General features: G+C 35.2%; 1 protein-coding gene and 1 long non-coding RNA gene across 4 annotated transcripts in view; one reads left to right on the top strand and one right to left on the bottom strand.

The window, feature by feature from the left end:
- Positions 1-12,402: 12,402 nt before the first annotated feature.
- On the bottom strand, positions 12,403-13,544 carry LOC125777114 (uncharacterized). Its single transcript, XR_007422110.1, has 2 exons — positions 13,412-13,544; positions 12,403-12,620 (listed from the first exon to the last, which is right to left on the bottom strand). It is a non-coding gene; the product is annotated as an uncharacterized LOC125777114 (long non-coding RNA).
- Positions 13,545-14,473: 929 nt separating this feature from the next.
- Positions 14,474-26,405, top strand: part of LOC105231988 (clathrin coat assembly protein AP180) — a 44,686-nt gene continuing 32,754 nt past the window's right edge. The window contains exons 1-2 of one of the 3 annotated variants that reach the window (XM_011213583.4): positions 14,474-14,626; positions 14,873-14,948. In XM_011213583.4, coding sequence (XP_011211885.2) covers positions 14,564-14,626; positions 14,873-14,948 — 139 coding nt within the window. In that variant the 5' untranslated portion in view covers positions 14,474-14,563. Of the gene's footprint in view, positions 14,627-14,872; positions 14,949-18,415; positions 18,626-18,711; positions 18,812-21,746; positions 21,917-22,031; positions 22,132-26,405 lie in introns of those variants that run through there. The other 2 variants (XM_011213574.4, XM_011213565.4) reach the window with 2 other exon arrangements.

Genomic DNA, 26,405 nt, shown 5'->3' with positions numbered 1-26,405 from the left:
CACTCGGCGCAGTGTGTAAGCGTATGTATATTGATGGTCGAATTGTTGACGAGCGAAAGTATGTGGATATGCGACGAGTGTGTGACGAATTCTGGTAGCTTTCCCGTTGTTCATTCCTTTTGTGAGTTGGGTTGCGTACGAGTGTGGTGTGTTATATTGGTGTTGTGATGTAATCTCATCAGCTGTGGTGAATTAAGCTATCTTATTAGGGTGCGCCAGTTTTTCCGGGTAGAGTGGGTGGATGCTTAACTCATTTAAACACGCTCCTTTTGAGGAGACTAGAGTGTGCAAGGTCCACTGGCCTACCTTTGCTATAGGCATGCTGTGCCCTTGAAAGTTGATCTCTTGAAATACTACTCCTTAAGTGCAAATCAATCAGTCTCTCTAACGTGTTCTGTAAGAACGTTGAAAGACTGGTGGGTATAAAATCCTTGGCCGACACATGTGATCTCTTACCGGCATTCGGAATAAGCGCAATCCTAACTTGGTTTTAAGCCCCAGGAATATATCCAAATTGAATGCAGTTCGCATAAATGGGTTGAAGCCAATTTCACGAGCGCGTCCATTGCAGTTGCGCTGGCATAATGTCATCCTGCCCCGAAGATTTGAAAGGTTTAAATGAGTTGATTGCCTATGCCAGGTAGCATTCATTCAAAACGCTTGAAAATGATGCGCAGTTCGTCCCAGGCACTCCAAGGGGTGCGATCCCAGGAGAATTATTGTTCCCATAGTTAAAGTCCAGGAGAAGCTTAAGAGTGTCCTGGCTGCTCAAAGTCCAGATACCATCCCCATCACTTAAGTACCCCAAGTATATGAGGTTCTTTGTCAGGGTGGGCCTGAACCTTTTAGATTCCTCATAGCCATCTAACTTTCCGCAGAAGACTTTTCTGAAGACCTCTTGGTCGTCTTACTTGAATGAATTTTTGGAAAAAATGTCCAACTTGGGTCTGAACCACATTACTTTAATTCAAAATTATTTTAAGGGGCACTTTTTAGCATAACTAGGTGTGTATGTACGGTCTTAAAGTTGTCCAGCATTTACTTGCATTTACTATGAGGAGAAGTAATGATTGCTTATCTAAAACCTGTTTTGATAAGAAAAACGATAGAACATGGAGATTAGCAAAAAAAGTTCATATCTTATTAATCAATTAGCCTTTTATAGAGGACGGATATTATGTTTTTATAACAATATGGTTCAGTGTTACTGATAACTACATTCAATGTAATATTTTTTATCTTTTTAATGATTTAATATAATATTCACCTGCTACCTATTGGTTCCCTCTATAATAATAATAATATCACTTTGCCATATCAACCAATTACTTTGCTTCGTGTATATATTTTCATATTTGCTATTCAAGAGCAATAGCTTATTTATTTATGCATTGTTACTGCAGTATCCACATCCATGCGTTGGCCTTAACGGCATAACCAACTACGCCCCAATTAAAATGGCTAATTATGTCATAATTACCCCGAGTACCACTGTCACTGTGTGAAACATATGAGCGTTCATGGGTAATGCGCCAATTCAGTAGTCGCACAAGCTGCATATTCGCTCAAACATACATACAAACATATACATATGTACAAAATTACCGATTGCTAAAAGTAAAAGGAAGTGAAAGAGATTTTATAAAACCCAAAGTTGCATATGTTATTTCTTTCCACATACATGAGTGTACCTATGTATATATATTAAAAAGTATATAAATAATATATATATATATATATATGTTTCTGTATACATATATGTATATAACAATTCGAAATGAAAAACTCCGCTAAACCAATTAGACTTAATGCTCTATTAAATTTGCCATAAATTAAGCTTTCGTCTCGTCACACAGTGTCATTGTTGACGGCTTTAAGTGTCTTAATAAGTATTAAGTTGCCATTTACGTCAAATGTCTGCTAGCCATTGTACATTATTGTGCTATATTGTTGTAGTGACCAACATAAGTCACTTCAAAATGTGAAATACCCATGCTCATAAATATGCTGAGCACCGTAGCTACATATGTACACAGCATTCTTTACGATGTGGTCAGCTGAAAAACATTTGCTAATAAATCTTATTACCCAATTAAAGCAAATTATATTTAATACCAGCCACTAAAAGTATTTCTAAATTGAAATTAGCTCAAATTTAAAGCAAATCATATAATATTTGACATATTCAACGCCCCTCAAGGCTAATCAGAATTTGTTATTCTAATACCTCCAGTTCTCATTGATTTATACTTATGCACATATACGATTGTATGTATGTATGACTTAATACTTGAGTATTTCTGTATCACTAAATGTGCATGTTGTGCCGAAATCCGCATTCCACAACAAATGAGTTTTTAACAGCGAGACAAATTACGATTATGTTGGGTTTTCAAATTTCATTAAAGATTTTGCTTATGCATATGCTGTCATATATCCTTCACTCTATTATTCTTACCATCGCTGGAGCACGAAAGATAATTACAAACGAAAAATCATCAAAAACAACAATCAATTTAAAAGTCCAAAGTGACGATTGCAAGCTTTTAGCAGGATTAATAAATATTAATATTTTAAATTAACAAAGTAATCGTAATATAAAGGTACATAATCATGTGTGGATTTAAACTGAATGGAGGCGAATTGAAAAAACAAATTTTGTTTTTCAATTATCAGAAAATAAGGAAAATATTCCTAAACGAAGACGAAGAATTTTTTATATGTAAAAATCTACTCAAAAGTGGTATACCCTAGTTAATATATACTGATGTAACTAGTAAAGGATGGATAATATGAATAGTTCACGCAAGTGAGGAAAGTTCTCTAAGCGCCATTCATTTGGCAGTGGCCAGAAACAATTCATTTACATATGACTCAAGAAACTTACGACTTCCGATTTTAGACCAAGAATCCTCTTGGTAGCCAGAAACATCGTTTGAAAGTGAGAAGGCAAAGCAACCCTTCCCAGGGTTTTGTGCTGGGTTTGAGACACGTCACGTAAAAAACGGAAGCAATGAATAGGTGACAATACGCCAAATTTTGTAAAACACCCGTGAAAAGAGGATTGACACACACTACCTATTCGTCGATTTCAAAGCTGCTTCCGACAGCGCGAAAATGAGAAAAATTTATTTTATTTTTATTATTTTATAGGAACGACTTTTCCAAGCCTTTCGATACCAAACGAGGTTTCAGACAAGATGACTCCCCATTGTGCGACTTCTTTAATTTATTTGGGGAAACATTTGAGCTACAGAGTTGAATAAAGAAGGTACAGCTGCTGACGTACGACGTTGATATTGATACGCAGAATAACTCTTGTCAACAGGTGCTACTTCGGACTGAGTAGGCAATTGAGTCCTCTCTCGACGAATACAGACCAAACTTTATAAGTCACTCATTATTCGTGTCCTGCTTTATGGTGCAGACAAGCATTGACGATGACAAGGTTCTGCGAAAGATTTATTTATTGGCTATGACGAATATCGCATTCGATGGAACGATGAGCTGTGCAAGATATACGACGCCATGGACATAGTTTAATGAATCAAGAGACAGCGTCAACTCCGTTAGAAAGATCAGTTGGAGAAGGACTTGGCTTCACTTGGTGTCTCCAATTGGCGGCAACCAGCGAAAAGGAAGAACGACTGACGCGCTAGTGTAAACTTGGCTATAACCGCTTAAGCGATGTCTTCGCCAATTAAGAAGAAGATAAATGTTTGAAAATATTACAAAGTACCTAATAAAACATGGAATGATAGAGTACATTATTGCAGCATGTTCCAAACGAAGCGAAATTTCCGTCTGATAATACTTGTAGACACTCAGAGTATACTCGAAATTTAGAGGGAACACTTTTTTCTCTAAGACGGCTTAAGAAAATCAATTAGGCGACAAAGGATTGAAAGCACAAACTGAATGAGCTCTACGACGATATGGATATAGTACATATAAATGGATGTGGTATGGATAGCATAAAAACTCAATCAAAAGCCCTTCGATTCGATTCTCATGGATGGTAAATGGAAGTAAAGTGCATATTAACCTATCTGTAGTTGTGGTGTATAACTGGCGTGAAAATTGTGAAATGTTTGTGTCGTCGGTGCAGACTGACCCACGGTTGCAACGTGAAAGAAGAGGAAGCATAATGCAATTAAGTTTTCACAACATACTTAAGTTTTTTTCTTCACTTCGGTCAACACCCAATTGTTGCTTTAAAGCTTAAATACATTTACCTATTTGATCAAAGGCCCAAAGCAGCCATAATAAGTTCCACAGACTAATTTTTAAAAACAGTGAGTACTACTACTACTACGGCTATAACTTACCTAGCATCATTAGGTGCGTACTGTGGGATAATTAAGCTATAAATACAGCACTACAGTATTGATTAGCTTATCTTTCCTTATCTCCAAGAATGTGCTTTTGGGTATATCTACTATCCACACCAACACAAGTAATTAATTAGACAAAAGCGGTGTTTTTTGGGGCTGTCCACACGTTTTGGGTTTTTTTCTGGGCTATACTGTGAATTTGGATCAACATTTTTAATAGTTTTCCAAAAACATAAAATCTGTATCAAACTGATCATGAAATGAAATCAGCTAATTAGTAACTAAATGTATAACGGCATGTTGCACCCTTATATTGTACATCCTTTTCTAAAACTTGAGTTACCCATAACAAAATCTTTGTCCCAAAAATTTAAGTTATATGACTCTGCACATTCATTTCTATTCGTTCAAGGCCACCCACGTAGATCCGCCCATTTTAGCTATACAATTTTGAGTCGCATATTTTTTCAGCTTCGTCTTATTATTATCAAACCTTCAATAAACATTGAAATTCTTTGAACGTGCATTATTTTGGTAAAATAATAATAGCATTACCAGCTCGCAGTTGGGAAGCAAGTGAGGTCAGCCACGATCTTGGCTAGCAAAACTTGGCAAGCAGACTGTTAGACATGAAAGACTGACAGGCAAACAAGCGGACAAGTGGGTAGGCAGATTGCAAAATGTGCAACAACGCCTCAAAAATTAACAGGCAAAAGCCAAGCAAATGGTCTATAAAAAGTAAACAATAATTAAAAGTGCCTCTAAAGAGTCTAATAAAGTGAGATAACCTACATATGTACATTTGTATATTTAAATTAAATCATAAGATATCCAGAATGTAAATATTAACTTAATAAGTGAGTAGTAAAAACAAATACCCTGCAAGAAATGCGACAAGTACTCCGATAACACAGCATTAGTCCGTGATTGGTCGCTAAGAAATATGTGACAAATGCCAAATTTGATCATATATCCATACATTAGAAGATTCGGCAGGACGTTGCAGTGATATATTATTATAATAAACTCCTTAACATAATGAGAATATTATTTAAAAACAACGACACTACGGTGCTGCCAGTAAAAGAATCTAAGAAATTGACTTTGGGGTTTAACCGGTCCCAATATCAATCTAGTTGTTGTCATAATATATTCAGTATAATTTATTTTGTTCAAATAATTCTTACATGAATTTTGAACAGATGCTTGTAATATTTTTTTTCATTAATGAATTAACATAATTTTAATTATAAACTATTCTATCTTTTAAGTTGGGTCAAACTGAGCACAGGGTGCTAAATTTTACTAAAATCGGTGCGGTTGTTTAGATTTTTACCACGGACAAACATCGTGTCACCTAATTTAATGTTTTCTTTTGCTCGACAATGAATCATGAAGACCTAATTCTACCGTTTTATATCTGAAAGCTAAAAAATGAGACCTTCGTCTTCATGTTTTTAATGACTAGTTACTACCTCAAAGAGCATGAAAATGGACTAGTCTTATTTTAATTAATTTGTTTAAATCAATTATATCGGGAACCGGGCATATAAGTGTGCAACGGAGACCCTATAGAATATATATATATAAATGATTAGCACGAAGAGCTGACTTGATTTAGTTATGTCTGTCTGTCTGTATATGCGCGAACGAGTTCCTCAGTTTTTGAGATATTGATCTACAATTTTGCAAACGTTTTGTGCTATTTTCTATAGAACAAGCTGCTCGTTTATCGGAACCGGCAATATCGCACGATAGATACAAACCATACAAGCTGAACGATCAAACTTAAGTCTTTGTATGGAAAACTTTGGTATTTGACGAAATTTGGCATAAATTATTATCACAGACAACTGTGGAATCTCCGAAGAGACTTTCCTGATCGGATTCCTATAGCAACTATCCTATCTAATCATTTTCCAACAATACCCTACATTTATTCACGTGATACTAATTAGTACCTAATTGTACCCAAAAGTTATGCGTGGAAGACTAATGCACTCGAGTTTAGTCTCTTTAAAGATTACCTGCATAAGTCTTTTCGGGGTAATTTTTGATTTAGTACATGTATTATTGCATCTTATAGTGCGTCTGCGTGTACGTAATTGACCCAATTATTGAATGTAAACAATTGCCATTACACGTTCATAACGGTACTAAATGCTTAGTTTTTCGGCGTGTTTCAACTTCAACTTGAAATCTAAAGACAAAAGTGAAACTGAAATATCTACATAAAAATGTTGTTAAGCAAAGTAATTAACGGGTGTAAATTATCAGCTTGGAAAAAGCAGATGAAGCCAACTGACTGACAAGTGCGAAATGCATACATACATAGAGCGATACATATTTACTTAAAATGTAGCTAATAAAAAATTTACAAATTTGATTTCATTGTTATGCAGTTACGTTGAAAAATTACTCGCGAGCAAATACAACAATGAGACACAATGAACTTAGCCCAACATAGACGCGTACAGCATGTGGAGCCCGTCGGTGGAAGAAACAAATAACATAACAATCATACATTTTCACACACACAACGCGACTGAAAACGTTAAGATTTCATTTAAATGCAGTTAGCTACAATGAATACAGACGCAGTTAAGCTCCAAACAAAAACAAAGCAAGTGTGAGTGCGGTTCGATAAGTACTTCGCCTATAATGCAAAAACGAATATTTTCAAATGGCGTTCTTTTCTCAACATTAGACCAGATTATATTAGATAAATAAATGAGGATTCCTAAGTCACAACGACTCACTTAGCACCAGCATATTGGTAAATCCCAATAGTACGCAAGCTGCTTTTAAGGCGATGTGATTCATAATTGGAAACGTGGATTCAAAGGATGCTCAGGATGACGAGAAAAGTTGAAATTCGGGTGACTGTCTGTCTGACCGTCCATACGTGCGTGCACATTGAGTAAAAATGTAGATATCTTGACGAAACTTGGTATGAGTGTTTCTTAGTATAAAAAAATGACGAGCTCTCGAGCTCTTACGTGGACGTAAACGAACCACTGCCACACGCACAAATCGCCATAATTCAAAAACCTATAAATCGCCACTAAGCACTAAATTAATTACAACCATGTCTACTTTCCATATAACACAATTTCAAATTCCATTTGATTCTTTTACTTTGTCATACACAAATGAGGAAGCAATTGATATACCGGGCTAAAACTTTGCACTAAAATTTCTTCAAAGTATGTCACCTTATGACCAAAAATTGTCCAAATCAAAATCCAAATCCAGTTTAAGCCCCTAGGTATTGCATATGTGGACCACGGTACCTAAAGTTGACTTACGACCGAAAATATCGGTCAATGTGTGAGATATACAAACGAAATTCAAACAGAAAACTTTTTTGCCAATAATAATTCTGTGTATCAAAAATAGGTTGAATCGGGTCAATGCTTCCTTGAGCCCCCACATAACGGGTGATTTTTTTGAGGTTAGGATTTTCATGCATTAGTATTTGACAGATCACGTGGGATTTCAGACATGGTGTCAAAGAGAAAGATGCTCAGTATGCTTTGACATTTCATCATGAATAGACTTACTAACGAGCAACGCTTGCAAATCATTGAATTTTATTACCAAAATCAGTGTTCGGTTCGAAATGTGTTTCGCGCGCGTGTTTTGTTCAGCGATGAGGCTCATTTCTGGTTGAATGGCTACGTAAATAAGCAAAATTGCCGCATTTGGGGTGAAGAGCAACCAGAAGCCGTTCAAGAACTGCCCATGCATCCCGAAAAATGCACTGTTTGGTGTGGTTTGTACGCTGGTGGAATCATTGGACCGTAATTTTTCAAAGATGCTGTTGGACGCAACGTTACGGTGAATGGCGATCGCTATCGTTCGATGCTAACAAACTTTTTGTTGCCAAAAATGGAAGAACTGAACTTGGTTGACATGTGGTTTCAACAAGATGGCGCTACATGCCACACAGCTCGCGATTCTATGGCCATTTTGAGGGAAAACTTCGGACAACAATTCATCTCAAGAAATGGACCCGTAAGTTGGCCACCAAGATCATGCGATTTAACGCCTTTAGACTATTTTTTGTGGGGCTACGTCAAGTCTAAAGTCTACAGAAATAAGCCAGCAACTATTCCAGCTTTGGAAGACAACATTTCCGAAGAAATTCGGGCTATTCCGGCCGAAATGCTCGAAAAAGTTGCCCAAAATTGGACTTTCCGAATGGACCACCTAAGACGCAGCCGCGGTCAACATCAAGCTCTTAAAAAATCATATATAATATAATATAATATATATTTAATATATAATATATATATAATATAATAAATAATATATAAAGATTTTCGCACTTCCAGGTGACTTTATGCTTAATACGAGTATATAGACCAATATTTGTGTTATCTCAATAAAAATAAGACAACAGTTTTTACTAATAACAGTATATATTTGTGCCTAAAATAGATATAATTGGGCGAAGACTTGACCTACCTCTCATATAAATATTACCAGGATATTTGAAAATCTGGCTGACTTTGCTTCATATGATTAGTGATTGTATTAGAGCTACCTTAAGGAAACCCAGGGAACATCTTGTAAGTATGTGGCATGATAATAATTAATAGGTAAAATCGCGTCGATAACATTCATATACTATGTATAATAGTTTTCGATTTTCTGACAAATCGTGTGCCGAATTTGTTGGTCAATGTAAAAGTTATATAGAGGGTATGTATATATTGGGTTGTCAAAAAAGTCTTTCGGTATTTTTATTGAATCAATTCGTGTGGCATCGAGCTTCTTAGTGACTCCAAGCTTCTTTAAATGGTTTATAACAGTTTGATGATTACTATGCCGGTCTCTTTCGACCAATTCAGCGATTTTATAGCGATTTTATAGCAATTTTCGACGACAGGCCTTCCGGAGCGTGGCGCATCTTCGACCACCTCATCAGAACGAAAACGTTGAAACCATCGTTGTGCCATGGAAATGGAAACTGTATCGGGTCCATAAACTGCACAAATTTTATTTGCGGCCTGAGATGTATTTTTGCCTTTATCGTAGTAGTACTGTAAAATATGCCGTATTTTCTCTTTCTTTTGCTCCATTTTTGCGACGCTATAACTCACGAACGACTTAAAAGAAACGACAATCAATCAAACAAATGTTAGCGCGTGAAATGAGCTTTCCAAAAAGGTATAGCATAACCCGATGCGACGAAAAAAACTAGAACTACGCCCTTTCAGCGCCAACTAGCGAAAATACCTCAAGACTTTTTTGACAACCCAATATAAGATAATTTAGATTCCGATCCTCTGGTTGACGTTTTACGTCTTAAGGTGTTTCACTGGCGTTGATTCTTGCATGTTGCAAGAGTATAAAATGTTGGGTGCACTCGAACTTAGCCCTCTCTTACTTGTTGTCAAATATACTTGAACCAGCGATGTTCCAACTTCTTAACTCCGTCTAAATATACTTACGTTTGCTGGTCTGAAAATTAGAACTCCGTAGCGGCGATAACTAGCCTATATTGAAACAAAAAAAGCCACTCTAGAACAAATCTGTGGAGGCTGGAATAGCAGTGTGGGTCTAATTCGACCAATTTGACTATGAAGACGTCGGTCTCGTCGACGTACTCTTATAAAGTTATTTTTCCCCAAATATAGTCGGGTTTTTTACATTTCGGTGTTGGATCGGCTTGAGAATACATCAGAGTAGAGTATCCTGTATTCAGCTCTATGGAGAGTTGCTATAGATCTTATCCTGTGAATCCCCGAAAACATTAAAAAAATTGTATTTGCGACCAATACGAGCGTCATCTTAATCTTTTTACTGACCGATTCTAACAGCGTTAGAATTCCGAAATAACAGCTCTTGGCCAATATCGTTTCGGTTCTTCGTATTAGGGGTCTTGGGTAAAAACCGTGGTTTGACTTTTCCTTAGTCCCTGATGTTTATTAGTGGCCAATTCGACGGTCACGAAAGAACGCAAAAACTTCATAGAATTAAACTTAAATAGCGTCAAACACTGATGTAGCCTCACGGTTGCGTTGCACCAAGGGGACTGTGCAACTATGTAATTATCGGACCATCCTCGTATGTACGTGTGTATATGCAGCACAGGTACAATGAAACGTAGTAGCCTTGAATTGAAATTAATGGACCAAGTGACGCATTTGCGTGAGCGCACCCCAAAATGCTGCGTGCCGCGGTAAATTGAACGGATTTCTGTTAACTAATTACCGGCTTCACTGACAGCTGCGTTAATGGGCTAGCGCTTTTTGGCCAATGTGTTAGTTGTCCGCCGTAACGACTTACGCGCACACGCTAACGGTTAGGTGCCTGACCGCTGTTGGGTTTGGCTGCTGGCGCTGGCATTGCATGCTCTGGCAGCTGTAATATCAAACAATACAATAAATATCATTGAGGTTGAAAACTAAAATAAACGGTAGCACACACACACACCTTAAATGTTTTAAATGAACAGCTAGATCATACATGCACACACTCGGATACTTGCAACAGTTTGCATATTTTGAGCCATTGTTTGTTGTTGAGTGCCAAAGGCGGATGGTTTAGCTCGAAAGCGACTTAAATGAACTCGTGAGCACTTACGTGTTTAGCATTAAAAATTTTTAGTACCGAAAGGTAATTGGGACTAAAATGTGGTGGTTTGTCAGGAAAAAGCATGCCCTGCCATGTTCTATGGGTGTGAGGAAAAACCACCATTTTACTATAATCCAAGTTCAGACTAACAGCGAAATATTTATTTTAGTATACTACATATACTCGTAGAATATGTAGTATATAAGGTACTGTTCAGATTTTTGTATGACTGCTTTCGATGGAGAAATTACCCGACAAAAACCAAAAATAAGGAAAAGCTTTACTTTCACAAATAAAAAAATTTTCAACTTAAGGATTTTATATTATTCGGCCAGTTTGTATGACAATTATATGCTGTAGTAGTTCGATCTGAACAAATTGTTCGGATATTGTTTCATTGCTTTGGGAAATATTCCATGCTAAATTTCATGAAGACATCTAGTCTATAGTGTTCTGATATCGGCGGTACCGACAAATAATAGCTTTTGGCAATGATAGAGATTGAGCCAGCTCCTCATAGTGATCGCTTATGTTCCGAGACAAACTTAATATACCATTTTCTTCATATAAAACCAATAAAAAAAGATTCGTACTTCTTTGTATTTGTCCATAGAATCGCACACATCCATTTGCATGACCACACAGGATGGATTAAGCAACCAATAGTTGAATTATTTAGGAAACAATGAAGCTAAGATTGCTTCGTTTTGGACCAATAATTCCGATTGAATGGAATTTCATGAAACTTTCACAATTTAGTTAAGGTTATAACACTAACACAAAGAAAGAGAATATTCGTGTGCGCACAATCTCACTAAAACCCTAAGATTTTACAGCCGAAGTGATTGTCGGACTGTTTTCGCGACAGCGCACTCTATTCACTTAGTTTTCTAAGAACTTAGCTTGCTAAAATCGTTATGTATATAACTTTAATGACTTTAACAAGGATCTGCAGAATCACTGAGGAGTTAAGTCAACTGATTGTTTGAAAATCCTGAAATTGCTTATACAGAGTTAGAATAAGTTTTAACCCGATTTTATCTATTTTATGCACAAAGATACTGTTATTCTTATTAGTTAACTTATATATACATATACAGTGTGCGACAAAACTAAAGCACGGATTCTACCTTATCGGTATTTAACTCAATAAAATCATAAAGTAGGCATTGAATGATGTTTTATTGAGTTGTGTTATTAGCTCATGTATTCTTCTTTTAAAATTAGTAAAAATTAAACATATTAACTTATTAACAAAAAATATAAAATTCCATATATGAAAAATTCCAAAAATCTGGTGCGACAAAACTAAAGCACGAAATGATTTTATGATTGAAAAAATTTTATCTTTCTATTTTTGGTTGTGTATCCCTTATTTTTCAATATAGCTGCACATCGGCTAGGAATGGACGTAATTAATTTATTTGATGTGACACATGAAATGCTTTTCCATGCTTCCTTTACTTGTCTGAATAAAGCGTCCTTATTTTTACAATTCTTACGTCTGATTTTTCGATCCACAATTTCCCATTGGTTCTCTATGGGATTGAGATCTGGTGATTATGCGGGTCACTTCGAAACCTCAATCATGTTATCAATAAACCACTGTTTTACATAAAAAGCAGTGCGTTTCTGTTCGTTGTCTTGTTGATCACTCCATTTGAAAGGCATTTCTTTTGCAGCATGCGGCAGTATAATATTCTGAAAAATATTTTTATGCTTAAATTTGTCTATTATACTAATTATATGATGAATTGGCCCTATTCCATTCCCTGAAAAACAACCCCACACTAGTACATTGTCTCCACCGTGTTTCACTGTGCCTGTCGTATAACGTGAATTTAGGCGTTATTCCTTCAGTCTGCCTATCAGCTTCAGCCCAACCGAATCTTTCATAATAAACTTAGATTCGACAGAAAAAAGTACAGTTTGCCATTTGGTAATCGTCCAATTTACGACCTTCCTCACAAATTCCAGTCGCACCAGTCTGTTCTTTAAAGAAATATACGGTGTTTTTGCACTAACTTGCTACAGGTAGCATGAAAATCCCCAATGGACAGCTCGACGTCTTATGGATCTGTATAATATGTTTTACCGTAATTGTCTTACAATAGATGTTGCCGATATAACATGGTATTTTTTATTGCCCGAGTGACTGCCTTATCATCTCTTTCGGTTGTTTTCCGCGGCCTTCTACCTCTATGCACTGTAACTGAAGAGCCTGATTTGCGAAATCGGCTTAATGTTCGGGAAACAATAGGATGATTTATTCCAAACTGTTTTGCTATAGTCATAGCCGATTCTCTTTTCTTAAAATAACTAACAATTTTTTCTCTAAAATTAACAGAATAGTAATTTCGAGCCATTGATATATCTTTCACTTTAACATACAACCAAACGTATTGAATAACGAACTGCAACTGAATATGCACTAATATTTTTCTATTTAGCTAATAACTACACATATACAATATTTTCTGATCATTACAAACCGTTAGACAAACAATTAATGTGAATTCTTAGTTATGTGCTTTAGTTTTGTCGCACCAGATTTTTGGAGATTTTCATATATAGAATTTTAGATATATTTTGGATAAGTTAATATGTTTAATTTTTACTAATTTTAAAAGAAGAATATATGAGCTAATAACACAACTCAATAAAACATCATTCAATGCCTACTTTATGATTTTATTGAGTTAAATACCGATAAGGTAGAATTCGGGCTTTAGTTTTGTCGCACACTGTATATCATGATATGGGGGCAAAGAAAGTTATTGACCCGATTCAATCTAGTTTTGACAGGCAGACTTGCTATTATCAGGAATTAATTCTCTCCGAGTTTCAATTACATATGTGTCTCACACATTGATTGAAATTTTCGGTAAGGAGTCAGCAATAACACAGGGATCCCAATAATCGAAATTTGGGTGTTTGAAAAGTTACGAACCCATTTTGACAATTTTAGGGTCGAGATGGCATTGCTTAGAAACACTTTTTGCGTCAAGTTGTATCCGATATACTTATATAAATGAATATAATATAATGTTACTCCTTCTCGTGTTGTCAAAAAACATACGTACTAAGTTTTATTAAGATATCTCAAGTTTTACTCAAGCTTGTGCTCCTGACATTATACTGTCACATAAAAGCCTCTAAGAGACCAATCAAGTTTAATACTCGTAGGTATGAGAAAATATTTCAGAAGCTCTACGAATATTTGGTTATTGCCGAACTGTGATTTTCTTCTGTCGATTTCGTGCAGAGCTCACCTTATCTACAAATACAATATTCCACCCTTTGGTTTAACTATAGTGCAAAGAGTGTAGAAAGTTTAAAAATTGCTGAAATTATTCATGTATACACTTATGCGAGCATTTGTAATAAAGTCATAAACAATAATTTGATAAAGAGTAAAGTTGTTATGAATTGTTCCGTACATTTCTGGGTGTGATAAGATTATACTCAAGTGCTCCCCGCGAATTTGCTATACATTTTATAGTCGCACTGTCTTGTCACGAAGGCATACCGACTATATTCGCAACTGTTATGTCAAAGCTATTTAAAACTCATTTCAAATGTTCTAATTTAGTACAAACACAGCAGTTCAATTGTATTGTTGTAACAAAAAAATCGTGAAAAGAATGGCAGGCATTGATTTTGTTTATTATTTAATTTTGCTTGCCTCCATGCTGGTGCTTTTTAGAGTAAGTAGAAAATAAGTTCGTAATGATGTGCAGGTCCAGTGTACAAGTATGGTATACTCATACGCTTGGGTATGGTATATTCATATGCGCAAATATAATATACATCAACTCTGTTATAACCGCGTAAGCGGTGTCTACGCCAACGAAGAAGGAGACCTATATGTCTGTAACTAATTCATTTGCATTTCTTGTTGTATTTTTTTGGTTTGTATTCTAGAATGGATTATTTTCTTATTTTAATTTTAGTTGCTCATTAAGGCATTCACCCTAACACCCACACCACGTGCTCCAACAATGCGTCGAAATAACATTGTACTAGAAGGTAAGTGCGTATACGCAGTGTAGTATCAGTAAGATAGTTATCAGTTTTATCTACACTTGTCCGCAAACATGTGGTTGAATATTGTCGGCGATTTCTAACATATGTTGACGAATATGTATTCTCAGAATTTATAGTGAACTTGATTTGATAAACCCGAGATTTATATTTTTGTTTATTTAAGGGTAAGGTCAATCGAGAAAATTAAAAAAGGCCTCACTTTGGCTATTTATACTGGGAGTAAGGAAAAAGGAATCAACTTTTCTCAAGCTTTATTAAGCTAATATTTTTAGGGTGTATTGCAACTTTACATATTGATCTTTTGATTAAAAATACCGAATATTACATGAAACTTTAGAATTACTTTTTTCAACAAAGTTTCAACGGACGACGATATTCCATTTACAAAAAAATTGAATGCGGGATTTTAATCCACATTAAGCTTGTTAATAAAGAGCTTATGTTTAAAACTTTCGCAAGGTATTAAACTTCTATAAAATGGCAACATTTTCGAAGGGAAAAAATACTAGCAAAAGTTTATGGACCACATGCAAAAATAACAAAAAGAACATAATTTACTCGATATTGTTACTGTGAGGCTACAGTTAATTTTAAGTGAATTGGGCAGATAATTTTTTTATTAGTTTATCAAGTGAATAGTTTTAAGAATATGTGGACTTCAAAACGAAAATAAAAAAACTGAAATTCATAAGAAAAAATTTTACTTAAAATAATCAAACTTCAACCATTGACACCTTTAAACGGCTGCATTCAGCCGGAGCATTTAATTTCCTACAAAATCCAGATAGAGATATTTTTTGAAGTAGTTGGAAGCAAGTTAAGAATGTTTCAATGTGATAATAGAAAAAAAGGGAAAACTGTAAGGCGAAGACCTCTCCGTGACAATTAAGAGGTCATACGTGGAGGAATTTTTTGAGGTCTTTAAGAACATATTTTTCAGAGAACCAAATCGGCGTAGAAATCACTTACGTGGCTACAGCCTAGTTAACAACAGCGCGCCAGTCGTTTCTTGTTTTTGCAATGTGACGCCAATTGGAGATTCCAAGCGAAGCCAGGTCCTGGTCTTTCCAATGGAGTAGTGGTCTTCCTCTTCCTCTGCTTCCCCCGGCGGGTACTGCATTCAATACTCTTAGAGCGGGGGTGTTTTCGTCCATTCGGACGACATGACCTAACCAGCGTAGCCGCTGTCTCTTAATTCACTGAACTATGTCAATGTCGTCGTATATCTCATATACATAGCTCATCGTTCCGTGGCCAACACACAAAGGACCATAAATTTTCCGCAAAACCTTTCTCTCGAAAACTCGTAACGTCGACTCAACAGATGTTGTCCATGCCTCTGCACCATATTAGCAGGTTGGGAATAATGAGTGACTTATACAGTTTTTCTGGCTTCGTCGATTCCATTCCAGCACGTTTTAGAAGACCAATTGCTACAATATAAAAATATAAAAATGAAATTCATCGAGTCCTACCATCACCCAAGCATCGTTTCGATTGTTCAAGAGTAAAATATGTATTACACAAAAAAACCTTTTGGAAAAATTTAAAAAATGCTGAATATAAAAATAAATAAAAGTGTTTGGCCACATAAGTTAATGGGAAATACCTCAAGAACAAATTTCTCTCTACGGAATACTGCGAATCACACAAAAGCTTTTCATTACTAGTTAAACTTTAAGAAAAGTTTTGAAATTGATAAATTCGGATTACAACCACAACAAGAACGCAGTTCAAATTTCCTAAACCATTTTACTTGAGAAGATATTATTCTATCACAATCTGACGAATAATAGATTATTCACCAGCGAAACGAAAGCTGGTAGCGTTTCCACTAGGATCTAAAACTAGTGAATGAAGGTATCAAGGTTGTTTGGATCGTTCCATTCTGACGGATTACTGCTGATTTTTAAAAAGATAGTGTTAGCTAGAAAATTATAAAGGAAAAATAATAAAAGAGTTTTAAAGTGTTTACTTCAATGCATTCTAATTAAGATATAATTATAACTTATTTTGTTTGATATTCTTTTTTTGTAATCTAAAATTTAACAAGTAACGAAGTGCTAAGTTAAGGTATTGATGAACAATTCCGTGTCCTTTCAAATTGCAAGGATAAAGGTGGGATAATACCTTCAGGTACATAAGGTTTGTTGGTTATATGGGGTTGAGGGCAAGTTTTAATCTGGCTTTATTCATTCTAAGCACTCGGTAGTTCGCAAATCAGGGGGATAAGAGAAGTATTGAACCAATTCAACGAATTGTTTACTGTAAAGAAAAAAATCTGGAATTTAAAATTGTGTTATATGGGTGTGTTATAGGCGTTATTGTAGCCCGATTCCGCTCATTTAAACTAAATTTCGCTATTAAATTTGAAATTTATTTTAACTTGTTTACATATTTTTCATATTCTCACAAAGACAAGCGATAATATTTATGTATGTTTTCGTTATTTTCCATCGCGTTCTCGTGAGAAACAAACATTCGCAGTCTTTATACCATGAACAGAGTACACTGAGTTTGGCATGTTGTTTGTAACAGCCAGAAGAATACGTCGCCCTATAATATATGTACTTGTACTATACATAGAAAAGATCAGCGTAACGAATTGAGTAGATTTAATCATATCCTCATATACTCGTCTCTCAGTTACAGAAAGTTTCACCTCAAGAAGGTGCTCATTTGTCGGAACCATCGGATATACGTAGCTCCCATACAAAGTAATCGATCAACATCAAGTTCTTTTATATTTATTTGCCAAGAAATTTCCAAGAAATTTGAGAAAGATTATTCAAGATTAAAGTCAATTCTAAAAATTTCCAGCATATTGTTTAGCTTGGACCATTATAGCATAGTGGTTGTTTACATCAGACGACGTGGCTTGAATGTATTAGCAAAATGTTTTCCACTGTATGCAAACAGTTTAGTCGGTTACATATTCATATTTCCATATATAAATACGTAAAGTTGCTATAAGAAATTGACCTGTGTGGGGTATTATAGCTTAGCTGCAGCCGAAATTTATGTTTTTCTTGTTTTTAGATAACATTTAAAGAATTTGTTTACAGCGTTTAACCGCCTACTTGTCAGCATTGTAGACTGTTTAACACAACAACTCATACAGCTTTTCATCCAAAATTTCATTTACGTACATACTTTACGCCCATCTCCTCTCCCATACTCCCTGTGACTTATCTATTACTCACTTTTTACGACATCTGCTGACAGGTACGGCTTTACTAAGAGCAATCCAAACACAACCTATCTTCATATGAATTTATCGTGCTCATAAATGTATGTACCACACATACTATGCATTCAGAGCAAAATAAATTTTATCGAAACCCTCAGCGCATGCTCACTCTTCGTTATCTTGTCGCAGGTGCGCTCCAAAAGCTTCGAAGCTTTTACTTAGCATATTGATAAGACACACATATCGTCGCGATTATTGCTGAACGAGTGCTTAATTAATAAATACTTTGAATGCTAATTTACTGAAAGACGCGCTACAATTAAACAAGTGTCTAAGGTGTTAGAAGAAAATAATTATACTTTATTAAAGCAACAAAAGTCAGACTTTAAATAGTCAACTTGCAAAAAATAGCAAAATGTATTTCTCAGACGTCATATATTTGTCATTTTTAATGATTTTATTGTTTATCGTAAGTAAACAGCTGGTTTCGGCAATGAATTGCTATGTTAAACGTGTGCATATGTGTGCTAAATTTCACTTTCATTGTTTATTAAGATACTCTATAAAGGCTTCAAACATCAAGCGGAGAGCCATGTGCGTACCTATTATCAAACACCTGAACCTAGAAGGCCACGACGACCTGTTGAAATCGCAGGTTAGTACAAAAAACCAAAATTTTTGGATTCCATCATACAAATTCCAGGTTGGCGAACATATATTTTTTTCAAACCAAATGAACGTGCCGTAAACGTGTTGACAATTGTGTTATTTGTTGTTGCATTCTGACAACCATTCATTTTTGTTACGAAAAATTATCGGTGAAATTACTAGCATTTTGCATTCATTAATTTATTGACAAATTTATGTATACAAAAGTGGTGTCGACTAATAATTTAATTAAGATTTTAGACACAAATCTTATCTATTTAATTTAGATTAGTTCAAATTCAATGACAATGACAATTATTGACATCCATTTGAAACCTCCAGAATTGAAACTTTTAATAAAATTGTTGTGAAATGTTATCATAATTGAAATGATTAGCATATTGCTGTTTGATTCAATTTTCGTGATGATAAAAGCATTAAAATTCAAATTGTGCTATTGTCAATTTAGCTGATGTTTTTGATTTTGATTTATAAAGTTTTGTTTTGAGTAGCTTTCCCTGTTAATATAAATTCAACCATATAATATATGATGCAGCATTGTTTTGTATTGTATATGTACAGACTTTAGAAGCCTATTAGTGGATTACTTGGGTTTCCTCGGCTAAAAAACAGCCCTTTTTTAAACAATTTTTTTCTCATATAAAAAAAAGAAATTCTAAAATTTGTGAAAAAAAAATTTTAAACTCGGCCATTGCGACGCCATTTCCGGTGACCCCTCGTTGGCAGAATAACTCCTTACAGGATCATCTAAAGTGAAAAATGTGTGTTTTAGTTAAAACCTTAATTTAGAACTTAGACGAAGGAAAAAAAATGAACATTGGATTTTTGCCATACATTTTTACAAAAAAAATGAAAATTTCAGTGAAAATTTCGTGAATTTTTTTTCAAATTGTTGTAATCGAAACAAAAAATCCTTCACAAAAATCTTTAAGAATTGTATCTCAAAAACCTGTGTAAAATTTTATGAAGATCGATTGAGTAGTTCTCAAGAACCGACCAACTGACTTCAAAAACCCAGTTCCGAGAAAAACGTGTTTAACGACGGCGCACTTAGCCTCGAGCGCACAAGTTTTCACGGCTGTATCTCCGAAACTATTACTCGGGTCAACTAGACAATTTAGGACAATATTATAGAGGTTTTGTTGATTTTTGTTAAGATGAAAAAAACGAGTTTTCGAAACCCGTAAACCCATGTAATCCCTTATATAAATAGTTAATATATGTAAGATTATGATTTTTTGCAAAATTTTTATGTACCCAGTAACTTTCAACGTACTCCTATTATGTTATCGGAGAACAATATTCTATTTCAATTCTTAAACTGACTATAATTATATGTATCTAATCATTTATATCGTTTAAATATACTAAATGAGGTTAATTCGGCACTCAGCTAACAAATTCCAAAATCTATCTGTTACGCTGTAAAGTTACATAATATTATTGAGTGCTTCTTAAGGACGCATTCTTTATATTTGAAGAGCTTTCTTTATTTCATTCGTCGAAAGCAATTGATAAGTTTAATTCTATTATAATAGAACACGTAAGAATGTTAACTTCGATTGCAGCGAAATATTAATACTCTACACAAATTAAGCAGTCTCCATACAACTTCAGTTGGTATGGGTGTCATGTGACATAATATACCGATATTGCCACGTTGCTTTGGTCAATAATTTCATAAAAATGTCTCGTAAAATAAAAAAGGTTTCTTTACAAGAAAAACTTGAGCTTGATGGGTCAGTTTGTATGGCAGCAACTTGCTATATAGTGATCCGATATCGGCGCTTTCGAAATGGCAAATGATTAGCTGAAACAATAACTAAGGGATTAGTTTTCTGGTGGGGTTTTTTGAAAATTCGTACTAAATTTATTACGCTCTGTTTGGGGTATAATAACAGATCGTTTTTATAACCGCAGAGATTGTAATATTACACCATGATAAGAGGGATTGCAAATTTTATCTCCACTTAATTTTTGTTATCAAAATTAGTATTTATTTCTAAGTGAATGCTTACAGTTTAGACAAAATTATTGTCGGTGAGCCTAACCTTCGGATCATAAACAAGCAAGTTTTACGAGTAAGCAATTAATTTTTGTTTGCAATTAAATAATTTTTTTTTTATAAAAGTAAAAACACGGAATCATTAAATAAGGTTTCGCAATGACTTGACGGAAATTCGGAAAAAAACTTAAAAGTAGTGGCGATTTGAGTTTATCCAGTTCCACCGGAGTTCTTTGCGGTTACCATCATTAGTCCTCGGAGGTTCAGCTAAAATCAATCGAGGTTAATTTAAATTTAGTGAAGGCTGTTTCAATTGCATTGAAATCTATTCGAAGCAACAGTAGCTTCACCATTTCAAAGAACAACATTTTGAGAAAAACGCATTTAAAGTTTTCTATTAACGTTCCTGAGCGACGTTCCCACGATAGTAGAGTCGAAGTAACCGGAACGAACTTGGATTTTTATTCAACCAAGAACTGTCAACTCGGCACCATACCTCGAAATTACTTCAAGACTGTTTTCTGCCACTACAACAACAACGTCCTATAACCTTTTGCTATATATCGAACAACTCGGAAAAGCATTAGTGAAATTTATTTCAAATTTTCAGAGAACATTTCTACGCTATGTAATATACTTTAAGAGTATGCGAAAATGCAAATTTTCCAATATCTGAACTACCCCTCAAGAAATATAATAAATAAATTATTAAGAACTATAATTTATTAGGAAAAAATCGAAATAAAAAATAACGCTATTTTGAATCACATGAATCTTGCATTACATATTCCCACCCTCCTCTGTGCTTATTAATTCTTGTGTCACTTTTATTGTTTTTTTTTTTTAAATTTTCGAAAATTCCAAAACAAAAAAAGATTTTTTCAAACGTCATTGATATTTCAATTATGGCGCAAATTAGTTATCAAAACAAAATCATTACAAAATTTATAACGTGTAAAAATCGTAATTTAAATAACTTTAACCAAACTGTTTTGGCACACTCGAAATCTAAGCCTCTACAACATGGATGAACTCACCTATATTTATTGCATGTTGGGGCTTTTCGCTATCGCACTTTTACTAAAAGTAAGTACGTAAGCGCAATGTTTTGTAATGGCAGTGATAGCAGAAACACTCAAATAAAATATTGCATAAGTTACAATAAATAAATGAATATTAAGTGTGCTCACTTCTCTCTTAGTGGATGATAAAGCTCTTCTGTACAATGGAAAGGCATTTATACTATCAGATGCGTCGGCGTACCCACATACACCGCGTTCCACGCTATGTACGGCATGCAGGTCAGTGATAAAAGTCATTAAAGTCATTTACAAAATACAATAATTGTGGGTGCGACTGATAGGGAGTGCGTGTGACGTCTCTTGTTATGATAGAGTTCAATAATGCACGAAATAATAAACATTTAATGAAATAGTTGCGAAAATTTTATAATGCTTTTTATCGATTGCTTCCATCACACCTTTAAAAGCTCGTTCAATTGGCAATTGTATTTATGTACGTACATGTGAGTGATAAGAAAGGATTGCATCAACTATACGAGTGCTTGAGAGCATAGCCATCATTCAGTGGATCGTGCGTTAAAATTCAGGACAGAGGTAACATGTGAAGTTTTAAAAAAGTTGCTCATAGTACAGTGCTAAAAAATACTGCGAAAATCAAGATCAATACCGTAAAATAGAATATTACCCATTCGTACATTCTTTTCTTAATTCTTCTTCAAAAGAAAAATAGATAGAAAGTAATTGAAGTTTTTTACTGTGATGGAGGTAATGTGATCCCGGTCCATGTAACTGGGTTCAAGGGCTTTGAGCTTACTTCTACATATTTTCCGGTACCATGTCGTAAAACCGGCAGTTTGCGCAAGACACTATGCCCATGTTGGACCAGTTTTTCCGGTACTCAGATCAGGTATACACGGTTGCAAACTGATAGGCGGTTCAACTTTCCTATAAACTCCTTCACTAATAGCGATTTGACTTCATAAGCTGAGATCGCCTGTCATTTGTATGTACATGTGTATTTTCGTTGCGTGACACCCACCCACACTGATTAGATTAGGGTAAATGTGGCCTTTATTGTGAGCTCATGATCTTCGCAGTTTTCTACAATTCGCCTATCACCAGGCGCCCAAACCAGTCTGACATCGAAAAAAACTGTATGCTATTGCTAGTGAGTTCAAATACTCTTTGGCTATCCTTGAGCGCGCTGTTGTATTGAATGTATACCTCTAATAAAGCTGCATTTCGAAGCTGTGCCTCTATGGCAACCTCTACTTGAGAAATTCCCAAGTGGCCTGGTATCCTGAAGCTTAAGTTAATGAAGAGCTCTTGGCTGAAAACTCTTCTTCGTACCTCCCTCTGCCCACATCATGGCATCTTAACATCAAAAATTAGGCGATTTCTGTAACAGACATGTGAGAGTAGAATGCAAAACATAGCTGAATGTATATTTGATATATTTTTATAAATGAAATATTTTATTCAATTGCGAACAGCAGTGATTTTATCAGCTATTTACTCACATTGCAAAAATATCTTCGTCAGGTAACATCAATATCTCTCTCACATGTAGTCTTTATCCATAGATATGTAACGGGTGATTTTTTTGAGGTTAGGATTTTCATGCATTAGTATTTGACAGATCAAGTGGGATTTCAGACATGGTGTCAAAGAGAAAGATGCTCAGTATGCTTTGACATTTCATCATGAATAGACTTACTAACGAGCAACGCTTGCAAATCATTGAATTTTATTACCAAAATCAGTGTTCGGTTCGAAATGTGTTTCGCGACAAATTTTGTTCAGCGATGAGGCTCATTTCTGGTTGAATGGCTACGTAAATAAGCAAAATTGCCGCATTTGGGGTGAAGAGCAACCAGAAGCCGTTCAAGAACTGCCCATGCATCCCGAAAAATGCACTGTTTGGCGTGGTTTGTACGCTGGTGGAATCATTGGACCGTATTTTTTCAAAGATGCTGTTGGACGCAACGTTACGGTGAATGGCGATCGCTATCGTTCGATGCTAACAAACTTTTTGTTGCCAAAAATGGAAGAACTGAACTTGGTTGACATGTGGTTTCAACAAGATGGCGCTACATGCCACACAGCTCGCGATTCTATGGCCATTTTGAGGGAAAACTTCGGACAACAATTCATCTCAAGAAATGGACCCGTAAGTTGGCCACCAAGATCATGCGATTTAACGCCTTTAGACTATTTTTTGTGGGGCTACGTCAAGTCTAAAGTCTACAGAAATAAGCCAGCAACTATTCCAGCTTTGGAAGACAACATTTCCGAAGAAATTCGGGCTATTCCGGCCGAAATGCTCGAAAAAGTTGCCCAAAATTGGACTTTCCGAATGGACCACCTAAGACGCAGCCGCGGTCAACATTTAAATGAAATTATCTTCAAAAAGTAAATGTCATGAACCAATCTAACGTTTCAAATAAAGAACCGATGAGATTTTGCAAATTTTATGCGTTTTTTTTTTTTTTTTAAAGTTATCAAGCTCTTAAAAAATCACCCTATATTTCTGTAAGCGAACAGCTAAGCCGGATAATATTCGAAAAATATTCACAATACATTATCAATCATGAATTTATTATCAATAATTAGCTAAGCGAATACAATAAACCTGTATTTTTTTTCCTTCCGGTTGAATTTGCCTTTCTAACCTTCTCCAGTGTTGCTTTCGTTTACAGTTGTAGCTCAGTAGTCTCCACTGTCTTATGCAATATTACACCGTACTTTCGAACAGAAAGTTTGTCGAAAATATCCAGCGTAATGCCGCTTTTAAAAATAGCTGAAGGAATACATTTTTGGGCTGTAAATGAAAACGAAGCAATTAATTTTAGTTTATAAAAATACGCTTTTAAATGTTTCGAATAGTTTCACTGACTTTCATTCTCACGTGAAAGATCATTAGACGACACTTGTGTTCAAGTGCTTAGTTAATCTCTCAGCGAAGTGACACATTTTATTGAACAACATTCATGTGACTGCTTAAGGGATTAGTGATTCAGTATTTAAAATTAGCGCTGCGTCGTTATGATCACTTTACAGCGAAACACATACACAGCCGTTTGTTTTAGTTAGAGAGATTATTTATGATGTCCTTTTGAATTTGTTATAACATAATTATATTTAAATTTTTTATTTTTATGGGAAAACAATTAGAGTACATTGTAAGCACATACATATGTACCCTTATTTTTGTTTTGTCAGTTTATCAGTTGACATAATTTATTGCATATTTACTATGCACAGTTTTACGCTTCGGCCACTATACGAGTATGTATGTGTGTACACATATGCCATGTACATACATGCAGGCAAACATGGTAACGAGTATATCTAAATTGTGAAATAAGCTGGCAAAAGTCTAAAGCTAAATTTTGTTGTAGTTGTGATTCGGCAAATTATTGCTAATCATTATAGATAGATAAGGTCCCGGGGTTCATGAAAATAAATAAATGTGTCTATAAAATTTATTTTTACAACCCAGTGAACAAAACGTGCTACTTTCAAGACTTAAAATCGCTTAAAAAATCAAATCGTATTAATTCGAACTTTTTAGGCACCTAAAATACGGAATATTAGAAAGATTTAAAAAGTCAACCATGAATCGAACAATAAATCTACATGTTAGAAAAGCAATAAATTTCCAAATTCTTATAAATAATTGGAAATTTTATTTTTGCTAAACCGCAACCAGTTCTCCCTCTCTCTCTTTTTGTAGTAGGAGGAAGCTTCGAAAGCCGGAGTACAGCACTTTAATCCGCTAAACCTAACCTAATCCCATCTCATGTCTCTCCTACGGGACCACTGGACTTTGCACCCAAATTTCCTTCCGTAAGACTACCTCCAAGTGTGGTTTTCAGTTTATCCCTTATAGTTGAAAAGCAAGGGCAATGATAGACTGTGATGTGTTCAGAATACACCCAGAGGACAAGTCAGACAATATGGACTTAAGTCATGACGATATATGAATAGGTAGCTTCTATAGCACCCATTGTCACTGAGTATTTGAGTCAGTTGCAAATTCAGGTCCCCATGTTGTTTATCTATCCACAAATGTATGTCTGGAATCGGACTGCAGGTCTACCGTCTTTCGAGTGCTGTCACATTGCGTTGCTGGTGATTATCTCCTCTCTTTTTTCTGGGGTAGACGTCTCTGATAAATTATATATTCGCGCGAATTTGTATCTCTGGATATCAATCGGCGCCATACTGGCTAATACCTCAGCAGGTTCATTTGATATGGTTCGGAAAGCACTTATCACGCGTACTACAGAAAGTCTGTACCCTGCGTTAATTGGTCTAACATATGATTTTATTTCTAGCGACTGTATCCATATTGGCTGTATATATAACTGATCTCATTACCGTAGCTATTAAAAATCGTCGGCTGGAACACACACAGCCTTTATTTGCTATCATAGTCGATCATAGATTTTACACGTTGTATTTTCTAAGTGTTCCTTGAATTTGAGTCTTGGGTCTACTATTATACATGAGCAAGACTTCTGTTTTCTACTCAACCAGCTCTAGACTTA

This window comes from Bactrocera dorsalis, chromosome 3 (assembly GCF_023373825.1).
Source record: "Bactrocera dorsalis isolate Fly_Bdor chromosome 3, ASM2337382v1, whole genome shotgun sequence".
Classification (NCBI taxonomy): Eukaryota; Metazoa; Arthropoda; class Insecta; order Diptera; family Tephritidae; genus Bactrocera; species Bactrocera dorsalis.
The sequence above is the reverse complement of the archived record's forward strand: the minus strand, read 5'-3'. Positions and strand labels throughout refer to the sequence as shown.